At 47.9% G+C, this 21,748-nt stretch overlaps 1 protein-coding gene across 1 annotated transcript in view; it reads right to left on the bottom strand.

Moving 5' to 3' along the window:
- Window positions 1–804: 804 nt before the first annotated feature.
- ITK (IL2 inducible T cell kinase) overlaps window positions 805–21,748 on the bottom strand; it is a 112,746-nt gene continuing 91,802 nt past the window's right edge. Inside the window, exons 13-17 of the mRNA XM_077468402.1 lie at window positions 19,960–20,176; window positions 18,863–18,927; window positions 17,419–17,537; window positions 6,823–6,980; window positions 805–2,331 (exon numbers count right to left, since the gene is read on the bottom strand). Of these exons, the coding sequence (XP_077324528.1) occupies window positions 2,260–2,331; window positions 6,823–6,980; window positions 17,419–17,537; window positions 18,863–18,927; window positions 19,960–20,176 (631 nt within the window). The 3' untranslated portion in view covers window positions 805–2,259. The remainder of the gene's footprint in view (window positions 2,332–6,822; window positions 6,981–17,418; window positions 17,538–18,862; window positions 18,928–19,959; window positions 20,177–21,748) is intronic.

Genomic DNA, 21,748 nt, shown 5'->3' with positions numbered 1-21,748 from the left:
ATGCGTCTATGGGAGGCAGAGCTTTCTGTGTTGAGAGGCCACTTGCTGTGCGCTCCCAGCACAGTGACCGAGCTGTCTAATGCCTTGTACACACGGTCAGAAATTCAGACAGAAAAGGTCCGATTGGTTTGCTTTGTCGGAAAATCCGATCGTGTATGGACTCTATCGGACTTTTTCCATTGGAAATTCCGGCGTAAAAAATTTGAGAGCAGGATCTAAAATTTTCCGACAAAAAAATCCGATCAGACTTTTTCCGATCGTTTTGTAGAGAATTCCGATGAATAAAGTGCCACGCATGCTCAGATCGAATTATGAGACCAAAGCTATTGGCTACTAGCCTCTACATAGTCCTGTTGTACGCAACAAACGTCAACACATTCCGAACGATCGGATTTTCGGACAACTTTGTCCGACCGTGTGTATGCAACAGTTTCGGACAAAATCCGTCGGAAAAAATCTGACGGATTTTGTGGTTGGAATGTCTGACCGTGTGTACAAGGCATAAGACAGCTGTCAGTCCTACTAAGGATTAAGAGTTGGTGGGACCGGCACCCAATCTTGTGACCACTGTGACAACCAATCACCATGGGATATAGGTGGTAAAAAAAAAAAAAAAAGTTCATATAAAATAAATTCAATGATATAAAGATGCCGTGTTAATCAAAACATAGTCCATCATTGGAGAGTTAAATGAGATGACGAGAGAGAAAGTTGTCACCAACACCCAATATAACTGACCCTTCATCTCATTGAACGCTCCAATGATGGACTATGTTTTGATTAACATGGCATCTTTATATCATTGAATTTATTTTATATGAACTTTTTGTTTATTACCACCATTTTTTAGCGCTAAACCTTTATCCCATATTTCTATTATTGTATCCAACAATATTGTGTTAGCAGCTATTCATTTATCCATTTTTATTTTAGCACAGTAAATCTGTTTTTTCTAGCTGTATTATCTTCCAAAAGATTTGTAATTCTGTCCGAACAATCCTGAGATCTATAAGCCCTGCCAGATTGATGACCTGAGTTTTCTCTGTTGAAGGTAAGGCAATATAACTTGGTCACCTCCCTGCCTCCCAGCTTGTGGCCGAATACAATAGATCTTGTTGAACAGCTTTATCTTAAAGGAACAGTAGCCATCAGCTGGTAAGAGACAACTGTTTGGCCTGGTCAGCTACAAGTAGATAAATGATTGTTTCCTGATCTAAAGACGGTTAATTGGGTCAGGAGATGATTGTCTACGCGCTTGGGTGCTCAACCTGTGGCCCTCCAGCTGTTGAGGACTTACAAGTCCCATGAGGCATTGCAAGCTGCTGACAGTTACCAGCATGACTCCAAAATGGGAGTTGTAGTTCCGCAACAGCTGGAAGGCTAAGCACCCATAAAAAAGGGGGCTCTTAATGGTCGGATTTACCTGTATGCTTCATTCACAAACTTTCAAGACACGTTTAAGTCCCTACTAATCCTCCCCACACTAAAAAAACCTACACACAAATTAAAAATATCAAGGCTTATTAAACTAATTATTTAAAAATGACGATAAATACTGTACTACATATACAATGAACAATGAACTGTCAAGCCATGTCTCTTCTCCAATGTACACTTTGTAGTACCATTTCTGACCAGCAGATGGCAACACAAACTCTTATTTTTCCTTTAAAGTGAACTTGTCATCAGAGCAAAATGTAAAACTAATGCAAGTTCCTAGGAGCCGGCCGTTGATAACGCGTATTCCCTGGCAACTCAAGATGCAATATACAGATAATCCTAGCTTTTAACTATCACTTCGATTTTATATGTCATAATAAAAGAAGTCCAAAAGAAGTGTGCTGTTTTCAATCAATGCAAAATATCCCCAATTAACCCCATTGCAATCTATATGCTGTTAACTATATTAATTATTATTGTTATCTACAGCCTTGGCACTGACTTTGTTCACAGCAAGACTGGCATATACATAATGTTTGTACTTTGCAGCTGTCAAAGCTTCCAGGAAGAAGAGAAGGCCAATTTCTTGATAGCAAAAACTCACAATGGAAATGATGGCATGAAAACAGGAATTCTGCAGGAATTGTTGTATCATCTATCAAGAGGTCCGGGAGGAAGGGTAAATCTACAGGAAAATCAGGAAGTCTTTTTAAGACAGAGGGTTACCCCTCCCTCTATGTAATCTTAGCCCTATTGGAAACAAGCTTATAAATGTAATGCCTCATTGAAGTCAAATCCCGAAAAAAATCCTCAGTCTGGTCACAATTCGGATTCCGCAAGGTCGGTGATCTCTCTCATAAGATGGCTGAAGCATGGACGCATCTCTGCTTTCTGTTGTGGAATGAAGAAAATAAGATATTAGCAATTATTTTAGTCTAATACCACGTAGTTGAATACCTACTCTGTGATATATAAGTTGGCAAGACAAAGTAGTGAAAAATTGGTTAAATTACTTATCAAGGCACCATTTCTATTGTTATCTGCAGCCTACTAACTGCATGCCCATATCTGCCCCATGGCCTTTTTCCACTCCATAAGCATTTTCCTAAGTTCCAAAAGTTATTCATGTTAGTAAAACACTGTGAAAGTTCATGGGTATTTAACTGACATGGTTATGGCTCAGATAATTACTACAAAAAAACATTGGGAAGTAGGGAGTGGGGGCAAAAGTTTAGCCACTCACCTATCAATAACCCCCCCAACACCCCACCTCCCCAGCGGGAGAACACAATAGATCTGCAGGAGAAATTCCCCCATCAACACTGACTTTGTTGATGGGGGGAATCATGCGATTAGGAAAGAAAATCGCTCTGTCTACAGCTGGCTTAAGAAACTCTTAAAGCTGAACTTCTGGGATTCCGAGGGTGTGCAGCAGCAGTGCAGGAGACTGTTGCCATCTCTTTGCTCATTGATGGAACACTCAAAGCCTTCTTCTTCTTCTTCCATGTTCTCCATTTTCAACTTAGCTATGGGTGATGCCAACTGTTTGCAAAGAGCGCATGAAAACCGTATAGCATGCATGCACCATTTTCAGGGCTGATCATCTGGAAGAATGGCTTGGTGCAGTGATAAAGATTCATGTCTATGTGATCACTCCTTCTGTGAACTTTTTAGACTAACCTCATACTACCAATTGCAAAGAGAAGGATTGACTGAAACAAATACAATTACTTTACTTTTTGTATAGCAAGGTCCTGGACATCTAGAGGCCTAATGGTGACCTCCAGAGGCAGGGAGAGCTGGCATCCTTCTTGGTAGAGTGGTGGGTGTAATACAAGCTGAAGTGATGGGCACCAGATGCTTTCTGAATGCAAAAAGATTTATTGTCGCTTGAACAAGAACTGTAGGAGAGAGGGTTAGGGCCAGGACACCCTTAAGTAGATGCAATGATAATTGTCAAACTCCGAGACTTCTATAGGTAGACAGCTATACAGTGGAAGGCCTCCAGCTGGCTGGACACCACTTCTGTATAGGTAGGACAGCTGTCTCCTATGGCAACAAATCTTGTAACAATTACAGTAATTGTACTTAACTATTGGTAACACAGAATAGTTCTCCTTGCACGCTACAGTCACTCACTGTAGGTCTTCACTCACTGAGCTCCCAGTCTCTCATTATACTCTCAGACCCAATCGCCACTGAATCCCCTGAGCTCTTCCACTACTCGGTATCTCCCTCAAGCGCCACGCCCGCGTTCCCTGCTGGGTTCCTGGCTTGGCACTCACAGATACTCCTCAAGCGTCACCCCTGCTGACACGCTAGGTTCCTGGCTTGGCACTCACTGATGCTCCTCAAGTGTCACCTCTGCATAGTTGCCAACAGTCCCGATTTTCCCAGGACAATCCCGATTTTGTGACCCTCGTCCCGATTGTTTTCCCAGGATTTTGCTTTTGTCCCAGGAAAATCGGGAATGTTTTTGGCTAAAAACAGTAGCAGCTACACAAAAATGGCCACTACCGCCATGAGTGTTGTTTCCCCTTGTGTTCAGTGCAGAGGAGATGGAGATCTTCAGTGTACAAATAGAAAATTCTATTGTACACTGAAGCCTATAGGCTGCAGGGATTGGCGATCCCTCCCCGCTCTCCACTGAACAAAAGGAAGACGTAATCAGCCTCCATCCGACGCCGCCAATCATCCGCCCCCATGTGTCCAACAAGCGGGGACACCCTAGGAGCGGTGGGGCTCGGGAATGGTGGGAGTGACGGGAGGGAAGAAGAAAGGCTTCACCTGGCTGTTCAGGAGTTCTCTGACTGACCACTGACGTAGCTGTAGCCTGTCAGTGTAATGGGGGAGAGGGCGTACACAGTGTATGGGCGGGGGCACTGATATTGTTCTCCTTACATGGGAGGCTTGGAGCTTTCCCTGCAATACTCTTCTCATAGGCTGAGCCCCGGCATGGAAGGACCAGGGCTCCACTGGCTGAGCACACTGATGGTCCTGGCTCCCCCCTTGCACCTCATGTCATCACCATACCTGTCCCCCCCTCCCCCCATGTCACCACCATACCTGTTCCCCCTCCCCCCGTGTCACCACCATACATGTTCCCCCTTCTCCCGTGTCACCACCATACCTGTTCCCCCTCCACCCATGTCACCACTATACCTGCACCCCCCTCCCCCGGTGTCACCACTATACTTGCACCCCCATGTCACCACCATACCTGCACCCGCCCTCCCCATGTCACCACCATACCTGCACCCCTCAGTGTCACCGCCATACTTGCACCCCCCATGTCACCACCATATCTGCACCCCCATGTCACCACCATACCTGCACCCCCCTCCCCCGTGTCACCACCATGCCTGCACCCGCCTCTCCCCATGTCAACACTATGCCTGCACCCCCTCCTCCATGTCAACACCATGCCTGCACCCCCTCCCCATGTCAACACCATGCCTGCACCCGCCTCCCCCATGTCAACACCATGCCTGCACCCCCCAAGTCACCACCATGCTTCCACCCTTCCCCAAGTCAGCCTGTAACACCCCAAGTCACCATGCCTCCACCCACACACCTCTCCCCCCTTGTCACCACTCTTGAGGAGATGTAGCTAGACTGCAGCCAACACTCCGCTGGGGGCACCTGATTTAAAAGGCACTCCGCTGGGGACACCAGGTGTAAGAGGCACTCTGCTGGGGACACCTGATGTAAGAGGCACTCTGCTGGGGACACCTGATGTAAGAGGCACTCTGTTGGGGACACCTGATGTAAGACACACTCTGCTGGGGACACCTGATGTAAGACACACTCTGCTGGGGACACCTGATGAAAGAGGCACTGTACTGGGGACACCTGTTGTAAGAGGCGCTCTGCTGGGGGCACCTGATGCAAGGACGGACTCTGCTGGGGGCACCTGATGCAAGGACGGACTCTGCTGGGGGCACCTGATGGCATCTGGTGGCAGGCAACGTGGCAGGTGACACGCTCAGGGGTGTCACTGATTCTGGATTATGGTGAGTTGAATTATTTAATTCTATATTACAATGTAATAATAGTAATAATGTGCTTCAATCATCCTGACACCATAACAACCATGGTGCTGGGATGATTGAAGTGCTAACACCAGGTGTTTGGAGTATCTTTATCTGCTGATTTGTTAAACTCTGAAATACACATTTCTATTGTCGTGTAGGATCTGGGCCTGCTATCCCTTTTTCCTTCTTTCCTTCTTTCTGTCTCCCTCCCTCTTTTCCCCTTTCTTTCTCCGTCTCTCATTCATCTCAGACTCTAACCACACTTCCATTGAACCACGCCCATATAAGCCACACCCACAATTTCATGTAAACCGTGCCCAGTTTTCAGTGCGACGCGTGCATTTTTCTTTTCCCTTTTTTTTGCTATGCCACGCCTACAAACACATGTCCCACCCCCTAATTATAAGAAGACTCCGCCTACAGCCCAAAAAGTGTCCCTAAATTTTTTTTACAATGTTGGCAACTATGCCTCTGCTGTCCCTGGCTTGGCACTTGCCCACTTTTTCACCGTCCCTGGCTGGTGAGAATAATACTCTGGTACAGGCTCCAGCTTACTCACAATGGTCTCTGGTAACAAGGTGGATGGTCCCTTAGTGGCGACAGCTTCCTCTCAACCTCCGACCTCAACAGATTCCCCATCCAGCTGAACCATTACTCTCGGTTGGACTCCAATCCTGCAGTCCCAACCCTGCGCTGCTTCTCCTGCTTCTGGATAGGCCCTCAGACACCCCAGCAGCCAGATGTCCCCAGGATAAGTCTCAGGCTTCCGGCCTAGCAGCCCAGGGCAGCATAACACACGTCCACCCTGACAGCCATCCAGGTGGCACAGAACCCCCAATCACCTGACTCCACCCAAATAAATAGGCTCTCCAAACAGGCCAAGGGACTAAAGAAACCCCCGCCAATTGGCTGAGACACCCCATCCATTCATAACCTGACCTTGCTAAGTCCTTGTCTATCTAATGTCACCAACATAACGCCACCTAGTGACAGAAGAGAGAAGGTGTAGCAAGTCCAGAACTAAAGAGGAATCAGTGAATTTACTAACAACCAGGGCAACTACTGCCTGGCAAATGAAATTTACTTAGCAACCCTGCCTAAAAACCAGGGTGCTACATCTACAACACCAAGCAACATGCTCTTAAGATGTGTCTATGTAATATCATATCATCTACATTGCCACTTTTCCCAGGTGTGTCTACAACAGTCTACAGCTACCTACATCTGGCTGCAAACTGTTCATACTGACACAGTATGTCTTGTGTCTCCAGTTCCTGTATGGTAACAAAGCACTAACTAAATTGCCTCTTCTGGACGCAGTGCACATCTGACAACCCTGGCCACTTACCTCTTTCCAACAGCTGTGCATAAGCTGGTACACTCTTTCTGTGGCCAGTTTAGGCTTGAAGAGTCTCAATCCAGATGATATTTCCTTCACAGCATCTGAATTGCTAAGGTGTTCGAAAGGCACCTTTCCTTCACTGAATATCTCCCAAACCAGAACACCTGCACAGGAAGTAGAGATGAGCTATGTTAGCCAGAAAGTAACTTTGTTGTTTAGCATTTAAAGTGGTTCTAAAAGCTCAAGGCTTTTTACCTTCATGCATTCTATGCATTCTGCACAGCAGCCGCCCAGCCCCCCCCAAATACTTACCTGAGCTCCATCGCCATCCAGCAATGTGCACAATATCCTTGGCTCTACTGTGACTCTCCCTCCCTGTCAATCACAGCCAGTAAGCCAATGAGGAGAGAGGGGGTGGGGCTGAGCTACGGCGTTGTGTGTGAATGGACATGCAGAGCAGCAGCTTGGGAGCAAGCCTGCTTGGATGCCCCCATTGCAAGCTGCTTGCTCTGGGGGCACTTCGCAGAAGGGAGGGGCCAAGAGTTTTGGCAGAGGAACCAGAAATGGAGGATCGGAGCTGCTCTGTGTACAACCACTGCACATGTATATATATATATATATATATATATATATATATATATATATATATATATATATATACAGGGGTCAAGTCCTGGGGAAAAAAGTGTGGGAATTCCCACCCAAGATCCACTCCCCCCACCAAAAAAAAAAAAAAAAGATACCCTCATATGCACGAGCACTTCAAAAGTGGTATTTTTCATTCAATTTTCGAATTGTGTGTATGAAGCTTAACGGTTAGTACATAAAAAAACAAAACAATCCTCAATAAACATAAATACGGTAATTCTCTGAATAATCAGCATTCATTCAATTGTGCTTCCATGCAAATGTGAACATCATGTTCTGATCTTTATTGGGGAATTTTATTTTGTATATAGAGTGTTTATGTGGTGAGTTTACACTTTTCATTGAACAGAGTTTGGATAACACAGGGTTAAACGGAAAGGTCATAAATGAACTGCACATTATCTGGACAGAATGCTTGGGGAGATAGTGATGTGTTCCTGCTTAGGAGATGTATGTTAGCTTGGGGGGCTGCAAACTCTGCAGGGCTCCAACACACACTCGCTGCTATTCCAACCCTTCACGTATTTCCACATAAACTTCCCTCCTGGCATTAAACTTTGCCAGGTATTGTGCTCAGCTTACCACCCCAAACTGATGTTCCTCCCTCAGCTCACCTCTCTCCCCGCATGTCCTGTGAGCAGAATAGCTGTGCTCCTCCTCTGGGTTCTCTCTTTATATGGCACTGAAGATAGGGGGGGGGGGATTCAGCGGGACACACAGAGCAAGTATGCAGGAGACTGGGGGGGGGGGGGGGGTGAGGAGGCAGAAAATCAGGAGGGGCCGGTGGGGAGGAGTGCATCAGGAGAGGTCTAACTAAATACAATCTCTTAGCAACCTGATCTACCCATCTGCTAGCTATGATTGACAGGTAGATCAAAGAGGAAGCTGTCATGGGGCCCCTACTGGCAATGCCTGAATGGTCAGTCCACCCCTGGTGTGCGGCACTTACTATTGCGAGACAGCTTGCATACTTCAAAGTCTTGCAGGACACGGCTGCTAATGGGAACTGAGTTTCTGTTGTGGAAAAAGTACAGGAACTCCGTTCCCATGCGTTCCCGCAGGACTTGAGCCCTATATATATATATATATATATATATATATATATATATATACACACACACACACACACACACACACACACACACAGAGTACATACTGTATATTGTATATACAGTGTATCACCAAAGTGAGTACCCGCCTCACAGTTTAGAAAATATTTTGTTCCGCTCAGAACAGGCCTCGCCATGGTCGACCAAAGAAGTTGTATGTGCTCAGTGTCATATCCAGAGGTTGTCTTTGGGAAATAGATGTATGAGTGCTGCCAACATTTCTGCAGAGGTTGGAGGGGTGGGGGTCAGCCTGTCAGTATTCAGACCATACGCCGCACACTGCATCAAATTGGTCTGCATGGCTGTCATCCCAGAAAGAAGCCTCTTCTAAAGATGATGCACAAGAAAGCCTGCAAACAGTTTGCTGAAGATATGGATTACTCAAAGCATGTCCTGTGGTCTGATGAGACCAAGATAAACTTATTTGGTTCAGATGGTGTCAAGCAAGTGTGGCGGCAACCAGGTGAGGAGTACAAAGACAAGTGTGTCTTGGCTACAGTCAAGCATGGTGGTGGGAGTGTCATGGTCTGCATGAGTGCTGCCGGCACTGGGGAACTACAGTTCATTGAGGGTCAACATGTACTGTTACACACAGAAGCAGAGCATAATCCCTTCCCTTTGAGCCTGGGCCGCAGGGCAGTATAACATGATAATAACCCCAAAACACACCTCCAGGACGACCACTGCCTTGCTAAAAAAGCTGAAGGTAAAGATGATGGACTGGCCAAGCATGTCTCCAGACCTAAACCCTATTGAGCATCTGCGGAGCATCCTCAAATGGAAGGTGGAAGAGTGCAAGGTCTCTAACATCCACCAGCTCTGTGATATCATCATGGAGGAGTGGAAGAGGACTCCAGTGGCAATCTGTGAAGCTCTGGTGAACTCCATGCCCAAGAGGGTTAAGGCAGTGCTGAAAAATAATGGTGACCACACAATATATTGACACTTTTGGGCCCAATTTGGACATATTCATTTAAGGGTGTACTCACTTTTGTTGCCAGCTGTTTAGACATTAATGGCTGTGTGTTGAGTCATTTTGAGGGGACAGCAAATTTACACTGTTATACAAGATGTACACTCACTACTTTACATTGTAGCAAAGTGCGATTTCTTCAGTGTTGTCACATGAAAAGATATAATAAAATATTTACAAAAATGTGAGGGGCGTACTCACTTTTGAGAGATACTGTATATTACCCTAAATTATCTTTAGTCTCTCTTGGATGGATTTAAAGCAGAATAAAATTTCCACGCTCATGTCTAGACAGCTCAGGACATACATGCAGGATGGCCTTTATTCTCTATGGCTGGGTTTGGCGCATGCAGATCATATCAGAACCGATCATATCAGTTGGTTAGGACGCAACAGGCTGTAAACCTGCCCTGGCTGGGGCAGGTAGCATCAGTGTAAAGCAAGGGTGGACTACCGTTTGACTTCTGTACAACAACCCTGTCAGATTTTCCCCGCTCTAGAGCCTGTAGCACTGATCAGTCTATTCTAATGGTGGGAAAGTGAAGCCCGGAGCGTAGGACACGCAGGGGAACGTAGAGCAGGGCTGGGCATGACGAGGTGCCCAGTCACGCCCAGGGGGAGGAGTTTCCGGGTGGGGGAGCGGCCATACTTAAAAGGGGGCGGAGCTGGGGGAAGGCCAGTCGGAGGCCAACGTGCGAGGAGGCGGTTTTTCACACGCCGCTCCTCGTTGCATCTATCGGCATGGCGGACGTTGCGGGACTGTTAGCACAATTGCGGGCGGCGGCGGAGACGAGGGGGCCGGCTTGGCTCCAGGCCCAGGTCGCGGCGGCGCTGGCTGAGGGCGGCGAGGTCGGGCATGGCCAGCGGGAGGCCGCGCGCGGCCGGGTGTCTCGGCCGCCGCTCCGTTATTCCCCGGGGGAGGGCGGGGGGCCCACGAGGCTGGCGGGGAGCCCGGGTAGCGATGTGTCGGCCCCGCCGGCGAAGAGGGGCTTCTATTCGCCCACCGGTGGACTGAGAAGGCCTGCTCGCCGGCCTGCAAGTTCGGGAGGCGGGGCCACGGGCCAAGATGGCGCCGATTCCCCACCGCATGGCGGTCGGCCTGGACGGGATGATCCCCCAGCAGCTCTGCACGGGCTGAGGGGGCGGATTGGGGGGAAGCACAAAGAGAAGAGCACCGGAGGTGGGAAGGCTCGGGGGGGGGGCGGTGGATGGCGGTGGCCAGCATGGGGAGGTTGTGGCCGGGGGTTCAGCTCTGACGGGGGGGGCGCGGGCCTGGGTCGGCGGCGGGCACGTGGGGATGCGGGGGGGAGCTTTGGGGGGACCACCGCTGGTTTCGGGCTCCCCCGCAGCCCTGCACGGGCGGGGGGGAGCGGATAGAAGGAGGTCGGCGCCTCCGGCCGCAGCTGGTTCTGCGGGCCGGATCTCAGGAATCGCGGCAGGGAGGCGGACGCCTCCGGGCAGTAGCCGACGGGGATCCCGGATTCAGAGCGGTGCCGTGGACGGCCCTTCTGTGCAGCAGCCCAGGAGCGAAGGGACCCCTGCAAGGAGCGGTGCTTTGTCGGTGTGCCGTGGAACCGAGGGTGGCCGCATGGCGTCCAGGTCTCCATCGCCTGGGGTGCTGCAGTCGGCAAGCGGTCTGGAGGAAGATGGACGTTCCGAGGGAGAGCTGTCGGAGGACGGTGAGGTGTCCGGACGGTCGGTTCCTGCGCAGGCGGTCGGCGCAATGGCTGTGGGGACGGCTCCCAGTCAGCCCGGTAAGTCGTGTGACAACTCCGTTTTTACTAATGCATTGCAATGTTTGTTGGGGGTGGTTTCGGGGGGGGGGGGCCCAGCGGTCCCCCCGGCTGCGCGGGTGGCCGCCACGTGCCAACCGTGGGTTGGGACTGGGACGGGGGCCCCGGGATCTGGGGGTTAGTTGCAGGAGCTGCTGGAGGGTTTGAGGGCGTTGGTGGGTCGCTTTGATGGGGGTACGGGGCAGTCCATGGGGGAGGTTCCTGGCGGTGGGCCGGTTCTAGGTGTGGGGGTGACTCCCTCGGGGGGGGCGGAGGTTTCGTCCCACCTGGGTGCGGCGGCTGCTTCCCCGGGGGCGCCGGCGGTGGCGGACGCAGGGGTTGGTTCCAAGGGGTCCGCGGAGCCGTCCGTTAGGTCGGACATTGTGCGGATAGCGGACGCGGCTAAATGTGAGATGTACGTGTGCTTCGAGGGGCCCTTGGGCGCACATTTGAAGCAGGAGGTCAGGGATAAAATTGTTAAGGGGGAATACGTGGAGATATTTTTGCTATTGCCCCTTGAGAAGTTTAACTTGGATCGGGTGAAGCCGGATGATTCCAAGAAGGAAGATGAGGAGAAGAGGCGTTATAGATTGATTCCGCGAACATTTGCCAACTGCCCACACTTTCGCTCGGTGTTTTAAGAAGGGGAGACGTCCCGGAGAGCCTGCTCACAAGAGGGACGACTCCGGTGATGTGGGAAAGGATGCAGCCTTTCCTAAATAGGTACCCGGACCGGGCTGTGGCGGGGTTGCTGGGGGCGGGCTTCCGCCACGGTTTTAGGATTCCTTGTGGGTTGTCGGTGGTCCCTTTGCAGGCTGGGAACTTGCGGTCGGCGTTGCAACATCCTGGGGTGGTGTCAGAAAAATTGGCGAAGGAGGTGGCGTTGGGGCGCATAGCGGGGCCGTTCACGAGTAAGCCCCTTGGGGATTTGGTGGTGTCACCATTGAGGGTGGTCCCCAAAAAGGAACCCAACAAGTTTCGGCTGATCCACCATCTGTCCTTTCCGAAGGGGGGGTCGGTGAATGATTTCATCGACCCGGAAGCGTGCGCGGTGTCTTACACGTAGTTTGATGCTGCGGTGCATTGGGTACGGCGTTACGGGAAGGGGGCGTTGATGGCAAAGTCGGATGTGGAGGCGGCTTTTCGGTTGCTGCCTGTGCACCCCGAGAGTTTTCGATTGTTGGGATGTTGCTGGCAGGACCGGTTTTATGTCGACAAGTGCCTGCCCATGGGTTGCTCCATTTCTTGCGCGATGTTTGAGGCGTTTAGTTCGTTCTTGGAGTGGGTGGTTCGGGACGTGTCGGGTGTAGAGTCGCTCATCCATTACTTGGATGATTTCTTGTGTGTGGGCCCTCCCTCTTCGAATGTGTGTGCGATTTTGCTTTCTACGTTGCAGCACATGGCGGAGAGGTTCGGCGTGCCATTGGCGGCCGATAAGACGGAGGGTCCTAGGACTGAACTGAGCTTCCTTGGCATCGTGATCGATTCCATGGCTATGGAATGCCGGTTGCCTGAGGATAAGTTGGTGGACTTGCGCAGGGTCATCAGGGAAATGCAAGGTCTGCGGAAGGTTCGCTTACGCTCGTTGCAATCGCTGCTGGGCAAGCTTAATTTTGCTTGCCGGATTATTCCCATGGGGAAGGTTTTCTGTAGACGGATGTCTGCGGCGACGGCGGGGGTCGCTTCCCCAACTCACTTCATTCGCCTCACCAAGGAACACAGGGAAGATCTGAAGGTGTGGTATCTGTTCTTGGCTGAGTACAATGGCAGGGCAATGTGGATGTCGGGCCCGGTGAGCAATTTCGATGTGGAATTGGTCACCGATGCGGCGGGGTCCACGGGGTACGGGGACTTTTTCCAGGGACGATGAAGTGCGGCACCCTGGCCGCGCTCCTGGGTCGCAGCGGGCCTTGTGCGGAATCTGGTACTGCTGGAACTGTTTCCGGTGGTGCTGGCTTTGGAATTGTGGGGGGAGTCGTGTCGGAACCTTAAGCTTAGGCTGAACTGCGACAATATGGGGGTGGTGCAGGTCATCAATAGTATGTAGGCGTCTTCACAACCTGTCGTTCGGCTGCTGCGACAGTTGGTGTTGCGTTGCATGCAATTGAATGTGTTTCTTTACGCTGTGCACATCCCGGGGGTGGAGAACACGCTGGCTGACACTTTGTCTCGCTTTCAGTGGGACAAGTTCAGGGCCTTGGCTCCGGAGGCGGACGAAGAAGGCTGGGATTGCCCGGGCTGGATGTGGGAGCTGGTGTTGGAACCGCCGCAGGTTGGATCCGGAGGTCGGTGAGTGGCGTGACGTGGGGGGCCTATACGAGAGTGTGGCAGGAATGGTCGGCACTGGTGCAGGAGGCGGGAGTGGAGCAGGATGGGCCGGTCGTGCAGCTTTTGGTCTTGTATTTTGTGTCCAGAAATATGGAAGAAGGGCGCTCGGTGTCGTCTATCGAGAAGAAGCTGGCGGGTTTGGCGTTTTGGTTCAAATTGGGCGGACAGGCTGATTGGACGAAGGGTTTTTGGGTGCGGCAGGCGCTCAGGGGTTACCGGAAGGCTCACCGGCGACCAGATACGCGTCGGCCTATTACTTTTGCTAATTTGCTGGCCCTGTTACGACAGTTGGGTTCGGTGTGTTCATCCTCGTATGAGGTGTCGCTGTTTTCGGCGGCCTTTTCGTTAGCATTTTTCGGGGCGTTTCGAGTAGGGGAACTGGTTAGCCCGTCTAGGGCTGTGGCGGGGGGGTGTTGGTGGAAGATGTGTTCCTCGGGGTGGATAGGTTGTCAGTGGTGCTGCGGAAGTCGAAAACTGATCAACGGGGAAAGGGGGTTCGGGTGTGTTTGTTTGCGTTGCCTGGGTGTGCAGCGTGCCCGGTGGAGGTGGTGGGGTGTTTTCTCCATAGGAGAGTGGTTGGTGGTGGGCCGTTGCTGGTGCACGAAGATGGGTCTTGTTTGTCTAGATTTCAGTTCGTGGCGGTCTTGAGAAAATGTCTTGGCAACTTGGGAATGGACGGTTCGGCATACGCCTCGCACTCCTTCCGGATCGGGGCCGCCAAGGAGGCGGCCAGGTGCGGGTTGGACGAGGCGGCAGTGCATAAGTTGGGGAGATGGGAATCGGGGCGATTCCGCAGTTACGTTAGGCCAGGTTTGGTTTGGGAATGAATTTTCTGTGAAAGAACTTACAATATAAGCAAAAAAAAAAGGGGTGTTGTGATGGGGGTAGGGGGTGTTGTTTGCTGTGTTCCTCTGGGGTTGTCCATTATTTTGTTTGGTCTTTTCGTTTCAGGTGAAGGTTACCCACGCCTTGTCTGGATCATGGGACATTCTTATGTTTCCTGGGGAGCCAGGAGAGGGGACGCCAGACCTGAGGGGAGGCAGTTGGGGATATCTCGGATGGAGGCTCAGATTAGGTGGCTGGGTAGGCCGGGGATGATGTGGGGGGGGGGGGGTTGTCCCGGAGGTTAAAAAATATGTGCGGTTCAGCGGGCCGCCAGATGTGTTGGTGATACACGCGGGGGGGAATGATTTGGGGGTGCGGACGGTCAGGGACCTGATCGCGGACGTAAAGTCGGATCTGGGGTACTTGCGTTCGGCATTTCCGAACACATTGTTGGTGTGGTCCGGCTAGGTCCGTAGACAGGCTCAATAAGGCCAGGATTCGGGTTAACAAAGTGGTTAGGAGGTTTTTGGACCGGGAGGGGGGTTTGGTGGTACGTCACAGGGAGCTGGAGCAGAATGTCGGCCTTTACCTACGGAGAGACGGAGTGCACCTTACCGATGTGGGTCTTGATCTGTGGTCCCTGGGATTGCAGGGGGGGATACAGCAGGCCCTGCGGGTGTGGAGGGGCCCTCTAGGTTGAGGTGTCATCCTATCGGGCTGTGGCGGTGTTTTGTTTGTTGGTCAGTGACGGGAGCGGTATCGGAGGTGACAAAATGGGGGTGGGGGGCTCATCGGTAGTATGGCCCCTCCGTTGTATTCATCAAATGGTTGGTGAATACCAGTGGTTGCACTGCGGGAAAAGGGGGTGTCTCCAAGCGGCACAGCTGGAGGCCTATGATGGTTGATAAAGGTCCCGCAGTGTACTGGTGTGGTTTAGAGGGATATATATATATTCATATATTCGGTGAAAGAGGAGATAGCTACGTCACTGACCAATAAACGTGGGTTGAAACATGTTGTTTCTCATGGTTGTTATTACTTTGTTTTATAAAGTTATTTTGGAGTTTTATTTTATTTTATCTGGTTAATAAAAGGCTGTTATGGCCATTTATACTCCATAAGAACGGTGTAGTCTCTTATTTAAAGAAGGTAAAGGGGTATGATGGATCCGTATCCCAGTTATCTGGGATACTCTAGTCAAGTCTCCCTGATGTCAGAATACAATGGCTCAGTGGAGAGGATTCCTCCATCCACATCGAGTGTGTGGATGGAGGAATCAAGTCAGTTTTTTTTCGTTCGACCCACTGGTTGAAAAAAAAGAAAAGACTAATCTATGGGCTACTTTGCAAAAAGGCTGCCAGCAGGCTGTATTGGAACATGTTTGAAGGCTTAAGAAGACCTAGTGTGGGGTCACACCTAGCCAGTCAGGAAGCTAAATAACTTTTGTTGGTTGTTGGACTGTGATGAGAATAAAGCTAGCCATACATGGATCGAAATTGGGCTGGTTCAGCAGGGACGCAACTTATTTTGATCCATGTATGGCCGTTCCCGCATGAGAGGAGTTGATCTATTGATCGACTCTGCCCGAACAGGACTGCTGGTATATTTTCACTTGATCAGTGCTTGCAGCCAATCAGAGAAGGAACAAATAGATTTTTAGTAAAAAGCAGCATATATTACACACATTACACAGTGCTAGGCACACACTTAACCCCTTGATTACCCTAAAATGTTAACCCCCTTCCCAGCCACTGTCATTAGTACAGTGATAGTGTATAGTATTACCACTGATCACTGTATTAGTGTCACTGGAGATGTCAGATTGACTGCTGCACTATCACAGTCCCACTATAAACCCTTGTACACATGGTCGGAAATTCAGACGGAAAATGTCAGATCGGACCGTGTTGTCGGATAATCCGACCGTGTGTGGGCTACATCGGACTTTTTCCTTCAGAATGTCCGACCAACAAAGTTTGAGAGCTGGATATAAAATTTCCCGACAACATGATCCGATCTGACTTTTTCCGTTCGTTTGTAGAGAATTCTGATCGGACAAAGTGCCACGCATGCTCAGATCAAATTACGAGACCAAAGCTATTGGCTACTAGCCTGAACGTAGTCCCGTCATAACGAATGAACATCATCACGTTCCGAACGATCGGATTTTCCGACAACTTTGTCCGACCGCGTGTATGCAACACCAGTTTTGGACCAAATCCGTCGGAAAAAATCAGACGTATTTTGTTGCCGGAATGTCCGATTGTGTGTACATGGGCTAAGTCACTGATTACCACCATTACTAGTATTAAAAAAATAAATCCAGTATATGTAGTATACTGTAGACACTATACTTTTTTACACAAACCAATTAATATACACTTATTAGGATTATTATTATTTTTTTTTACCAAAGACATGTAGCATAATACATTTTGCCCTACATTTATGAAGAAATTAGATTTTTTTTATCATTTTTAAAAGACATGTTTTACAGCAGAAAGTAAAAATATATTGTTTTAAAAAAAAAAAAAAATTGGTCTGGTTTCATTTATATAATAAAAAATAAAAAAAAACAATGGTGATCAAATATTACCAAACAAAAGCTTGATTAGTGAAAAAAAAAGTGATAATTTAATTTGCAGACAGAGTTTCATGACCGCGCCATTACCAGTTAAATTAGCACAGTGCTAAATAGCAAAAAATGGTCTGGTTATAAAAGGGGTAAAACCTTCCAGAGCTCATGAATATACCCCCGTTTCCCCTTAAGAAGCCATACCAGGATACTTAACCTCAAAATGGGGGAAGGGATACATTGCCAAGAGGGATATGGATATGCTCGTATAAGGGTCTGGTATACTTAAGCCTTAATCCCTACTGACTGACCACAACATTTTCAGAAACCATTGTCAACAAAACAAATGGAATAGTTAAGTACAAGCCATACCATAAGCCCACACATCTGATTTGCTGCTGTAATTTCCATACTGGAAGACTTCTGGAGCTGACCACTTCACTGGAAATTTACTGCCTGATGAGCTGGTGTACTGGTCATCTATGACAAACCTAGAAAAATGGGAACAGGTTATAATGTGTCTAAAATGTTACAGAAGCGAAGAGTAGTAAAAAAAAATGGTTAAAGTGATTACAATTTAAATAAAAGACATGTTATACTTACTTGCTCTGCGCAATGGTTTTGCACAGAGCAGCATTGCTCCTCCTATTCTTGGGTCCCCCCGCCAGCGCTCCTGGCTCCCCACCCTCCTTGCCAAGTGCAAACATGGTAGTGAGAAAGGAGCACACTATATTTTAGTATATTTTAATATCCAGTGATATTTGGTGAGAAATTTCATGAATATGGACTGATGTAAAGTATTGTGTCCTGAAAAAGTGGCTGGTGGTCACGAAATGCGCAAACCCAATTCTATTTGGGAGATATGTTATAAGTATACTGTTATATGGTTGTCAGTATGAAAATTGCATTCGAATGTAGCTTTGTTTCTATTGGATTTACCCAACTCCTTTCCGGCTAATTCTGGCACCTACATGTAAAAATCATATATTTTTTTTCCCAAAAATTACTCAGAACGACCCAAACATTATATATAATTTTTTAGCAGAGACCCTAGGGAATCAAAAGGTGTTTTTTGCAACTTCTTACGTCACACAATATTTGCGCAGCAATTTTTCAAACACTTTTTTTTGGGGGAAAGAAACTATTTCACAAATAAAAACAAAACAAACAAAAAATCAGTAAAATTAGCCCAATTTTTTTGTATAATGTGAAAGATGATGTTACGCCGAATAAAGAGATAACTAACATGTCACGCTTTAAAATTGTGCACACTCGTGGAATGGTGCCAAACTTTGGTACCTAAAAATCTCCATGCTTTAATTTTTTTTACAGGTTACCTGTTTAGAGTTACAGAGAAGGTCTTGGGCTAGAATTGTTGCCCTTGCTCTAACGCACGCGGCGATACCTCACATGTGTGATTTGAACACCGTTTACGTATGTGGGCGCGACTTATGTATGCATTTGCTTCTGTGTACGAGCATACGGAGACGGGGGCACTTTACATTTTTTTTATTTTTATTACTTTTTTTTTTTTTTACACTTTCTCTTTACATTTTATTTTTTTTGATCACTTTTATTTCTATTACAAGGAATGTAAACATCCCTTGTAATAGTAATAGTGCGTGATAGGTCCTCTTTATAGGGATGAGGACACCTGCCCTATTATATTCTTTGACACAGTGGGAGGTCTTTACCAAACAATATACAGTAAAAATCTTGAGATGGATATGGGCAACACAAAACATCTGCCAATCTATGGAGAGCCTTATTCAAACAAGCATAACACGATGTAATATATAGACTAAGCAGTACTTACCTAGTCATCCCAAAATCTGACACTTTAACCACCAATGACTCTCCAACCAGACAATTTCGAGCAGCCTATGACACAGGAAATCGTTCTTACATTATACATATTTGCAGAAGGGAAACAACTTCACAAAGGTTAAAAGATGTATAGTGTAGGTTAGACACTTATAAGGCAGTTTATTTTATAAGGTAAAGTGCAGTAGCCCACTGCAACCTTCACACCAAAGGGCCTTCCGCTGGAAATGGTAAAGGTCCTTCCATTCCATTTGCAGCTGTTTTGGATCCTCTCCAAAGGGCCCGGAGGCCGGAGCAGAGCAATATAGTGAAATTAAAAGAGTAGTTAACCTTTTTTTTTTTGTAAATCATACTTACATACCTAGGTCTGACTGAGAATTGAGCAATTAAAGACTGCTGATTGCTTGGTTCTCAAAGCTCCATGAGCAGAGAGCTGGTGACTGTCAGTCACTGGCTCTCTGCTCTGCCCCCTGCACTCACTGGAGTGCTGGGCTGTGGAGGGGGCGGGAGCGGATGGCAAAGGCTCTCAGAGGCTCACTGAGAGGATGAGCCAGGTGCCTATCCAGGGTTGTGGGTGGATCCTGACTTTATTGTCACGATACTGCCCCAGCCTGGACCGGTTCTGTGACATCAACCGACTGCCGGCTTCAGCACGCTGTCTGCTGAAAACGGGTCACAGAAGTGTAGAATGAACTGCATTCCTGTGATCCACAGAAGAAGTACAGCCAAATGAGCTTTGGCTGTACTTCTCCTTTAAGTGGTGCAATAATGTAGAGAAAAAAAGTATAGTGAAATTCAGGACAGAGAGGTATTGGGAACCAATGCTTTTTCTGGAGAGAACCCAAAACAGCTCCACCTGGAATAGGAGAATCTTCATCTTTACAGGAGTAGCTATGGTATGTACTATCTATTAGGTATAAAATTGCATACAGGGATTTTTTTGAAAATGTTTCTGAAAGGTGAACTTATACTTTAAGCTTCTGAACTGTTGTTCTTAGCTGTTGAACTGGATACATGTGATTGGCTGCTCTGGGTTATTGGTCTTTGAATACAAGATAGATAGAGGTGCGGTAAGTCAGTGACCCTTACTAGATCTCTGTGAATGTAATTAGAGGACTCCAGATATTCCATGCCCTCGCAGACATCCTGGCACATCCCGAGAGCTACACTCCTTGACAGTGTCCCTTTATTCCTACGCAGATAGTCATTCAGGCAGCCATGTTCCATGTACTCAAACACAAGAAAGATAGGCATTTGTTGGGTGGATACACCAAGCAGCTGAACAAGTTTTGGATGAGACATTTTCCTGTTGAAAAGATATGAAAGGAACAAAATATTTAGTGGTTACTTGTACTGTGACAACATTCATACTCTACCCTTCCCTCCCCATGAGTTCATCTATCACAAAAACTACACGCAAGCTGGGATGCAGAGCCGGACTTACCATTGGTCTTGACTGGGCTCAAGCCCATGGGCCCTGCCCAATGTGATTGGAGCAGAGATCAGTGTTCACTAAATGAAAGCGCAGCCCTCCCACAGTTAGTAATACACCCCTAGGAACACTTACCCCCTACACTGCCACTCACTGGTTAACCCCTTCACTGCCAGTGTCATTTACACAGGAATCACTGCATTTATATAGCAGTGATTACTGTAGAAATGACAATGGTCCCAAAAATGTGTCAAAAATGTCCAATGTGTCCGCCATAATGTCGCAGTCACAATAAAAATCGCTGATCGCCGCCATTACTAGTAAAAAAAAAATAATAAAAAATTATTAATAAAAATGCCATAAAACTATCCCTATTTTGTAAACGCTATAACTTTTGCGCAAACCAAGCCTAATGCGTTTTTTTTTACCAAAAATATGTAGAAGAATACGAATCAGCCTAAACTGAGGGAAAAAATGTTTTTTTATATATTTTTGGAGGGTTTTATTATAACAAAAAGTAAAAAAAAATGCATTTTTTTTTAAATTGTCGCTCTATTTTTGTTTATAGCGCAAAAAATAAAAACCGCAGAGGTGATCAAATACTACCAAAAGAAAGCTCTATTTGTGGGGAAAAAGGGACGTCAATTTTGTTTGGGAGCCACGTCGCACGACCGCTCAATTGTCAGTTAAAGCGACGCAGTGCCGAATCGCAAAAAGTGGTCTGGTCTTTGACCAGCAAAATGGTCCGGTCTGTAAGTGGTTAAACTTCACTCCTAAAAGTTTTTTTCCATAAAATTCCCTCTTAAACTTGGGGTGCATGTTATACACTGGCGCTTGTTATACGCAGATAAATACGATAATGTATAGAAGGTAGGGCCCGAAAGTGACTCAAGCCCAGGGGAGCCCACTACCCTTAGTCCTGCCCTGCCAGAATGTGCTGTAGAGTGACCTTGAAACAGTTCCTTGTTACCTTAATTGACTTGGTAAAATGTTGGCACACACATGACTGCTGGGGAGCATAGGCCTCGGAAAACCGACTGATAATAATTCATTGACCTTGCCCCCCATAAAAGAAACCACACGTAGAAACATTACGTTGGAAAAAAGGACAAGGCCACAGATTTATTTAAAGGGGTTGTAAAACCTCAAGGTTTTTCACCTTAATTCATTCTATGCATTAAGGTGAAAAACCTTCTGTCACTCAGCAGCCCCCCCCCCCCCCCCGAGCCCCCGTTTATACTTACCTGAACCCTGGTGTTTCCCACCATGGGAACCAGTACACCAGCTCCAGCCACTGTCTCGTGTCCCGATTGGATAGATTGATAGAAGCGCAGCCATTGGCTCCCGCTGCTGTCAATCAAATCCAATGACGCTGGCACCAGGGGGGGGGGGGGTGGCTGAGTCCTGCATTCTGTGTCAATAGATGCAGAAGCAGGACAGGGGAGA

The sequence above is a fragment of the Lithobates pipiens genome, unplaced genomic scaffold, assembly GCF_037356315.1.
Source record: "Lithobates pipiens isolate NorthernLeopardFrog02 unplaced genomic scaffold, aLitPip1_a1.2 Scaffold_8, whole genome shotgun sequence".
Taxonomy (NCBI): Eukaryota; Metazoa; Chordata; class Amphibia; order Anura; family Ranidae; genus Lithobates; species Lithobates pipiens.
This window is presented reverse-complemented; position numbering and strand designations above follow the sequence as displayed.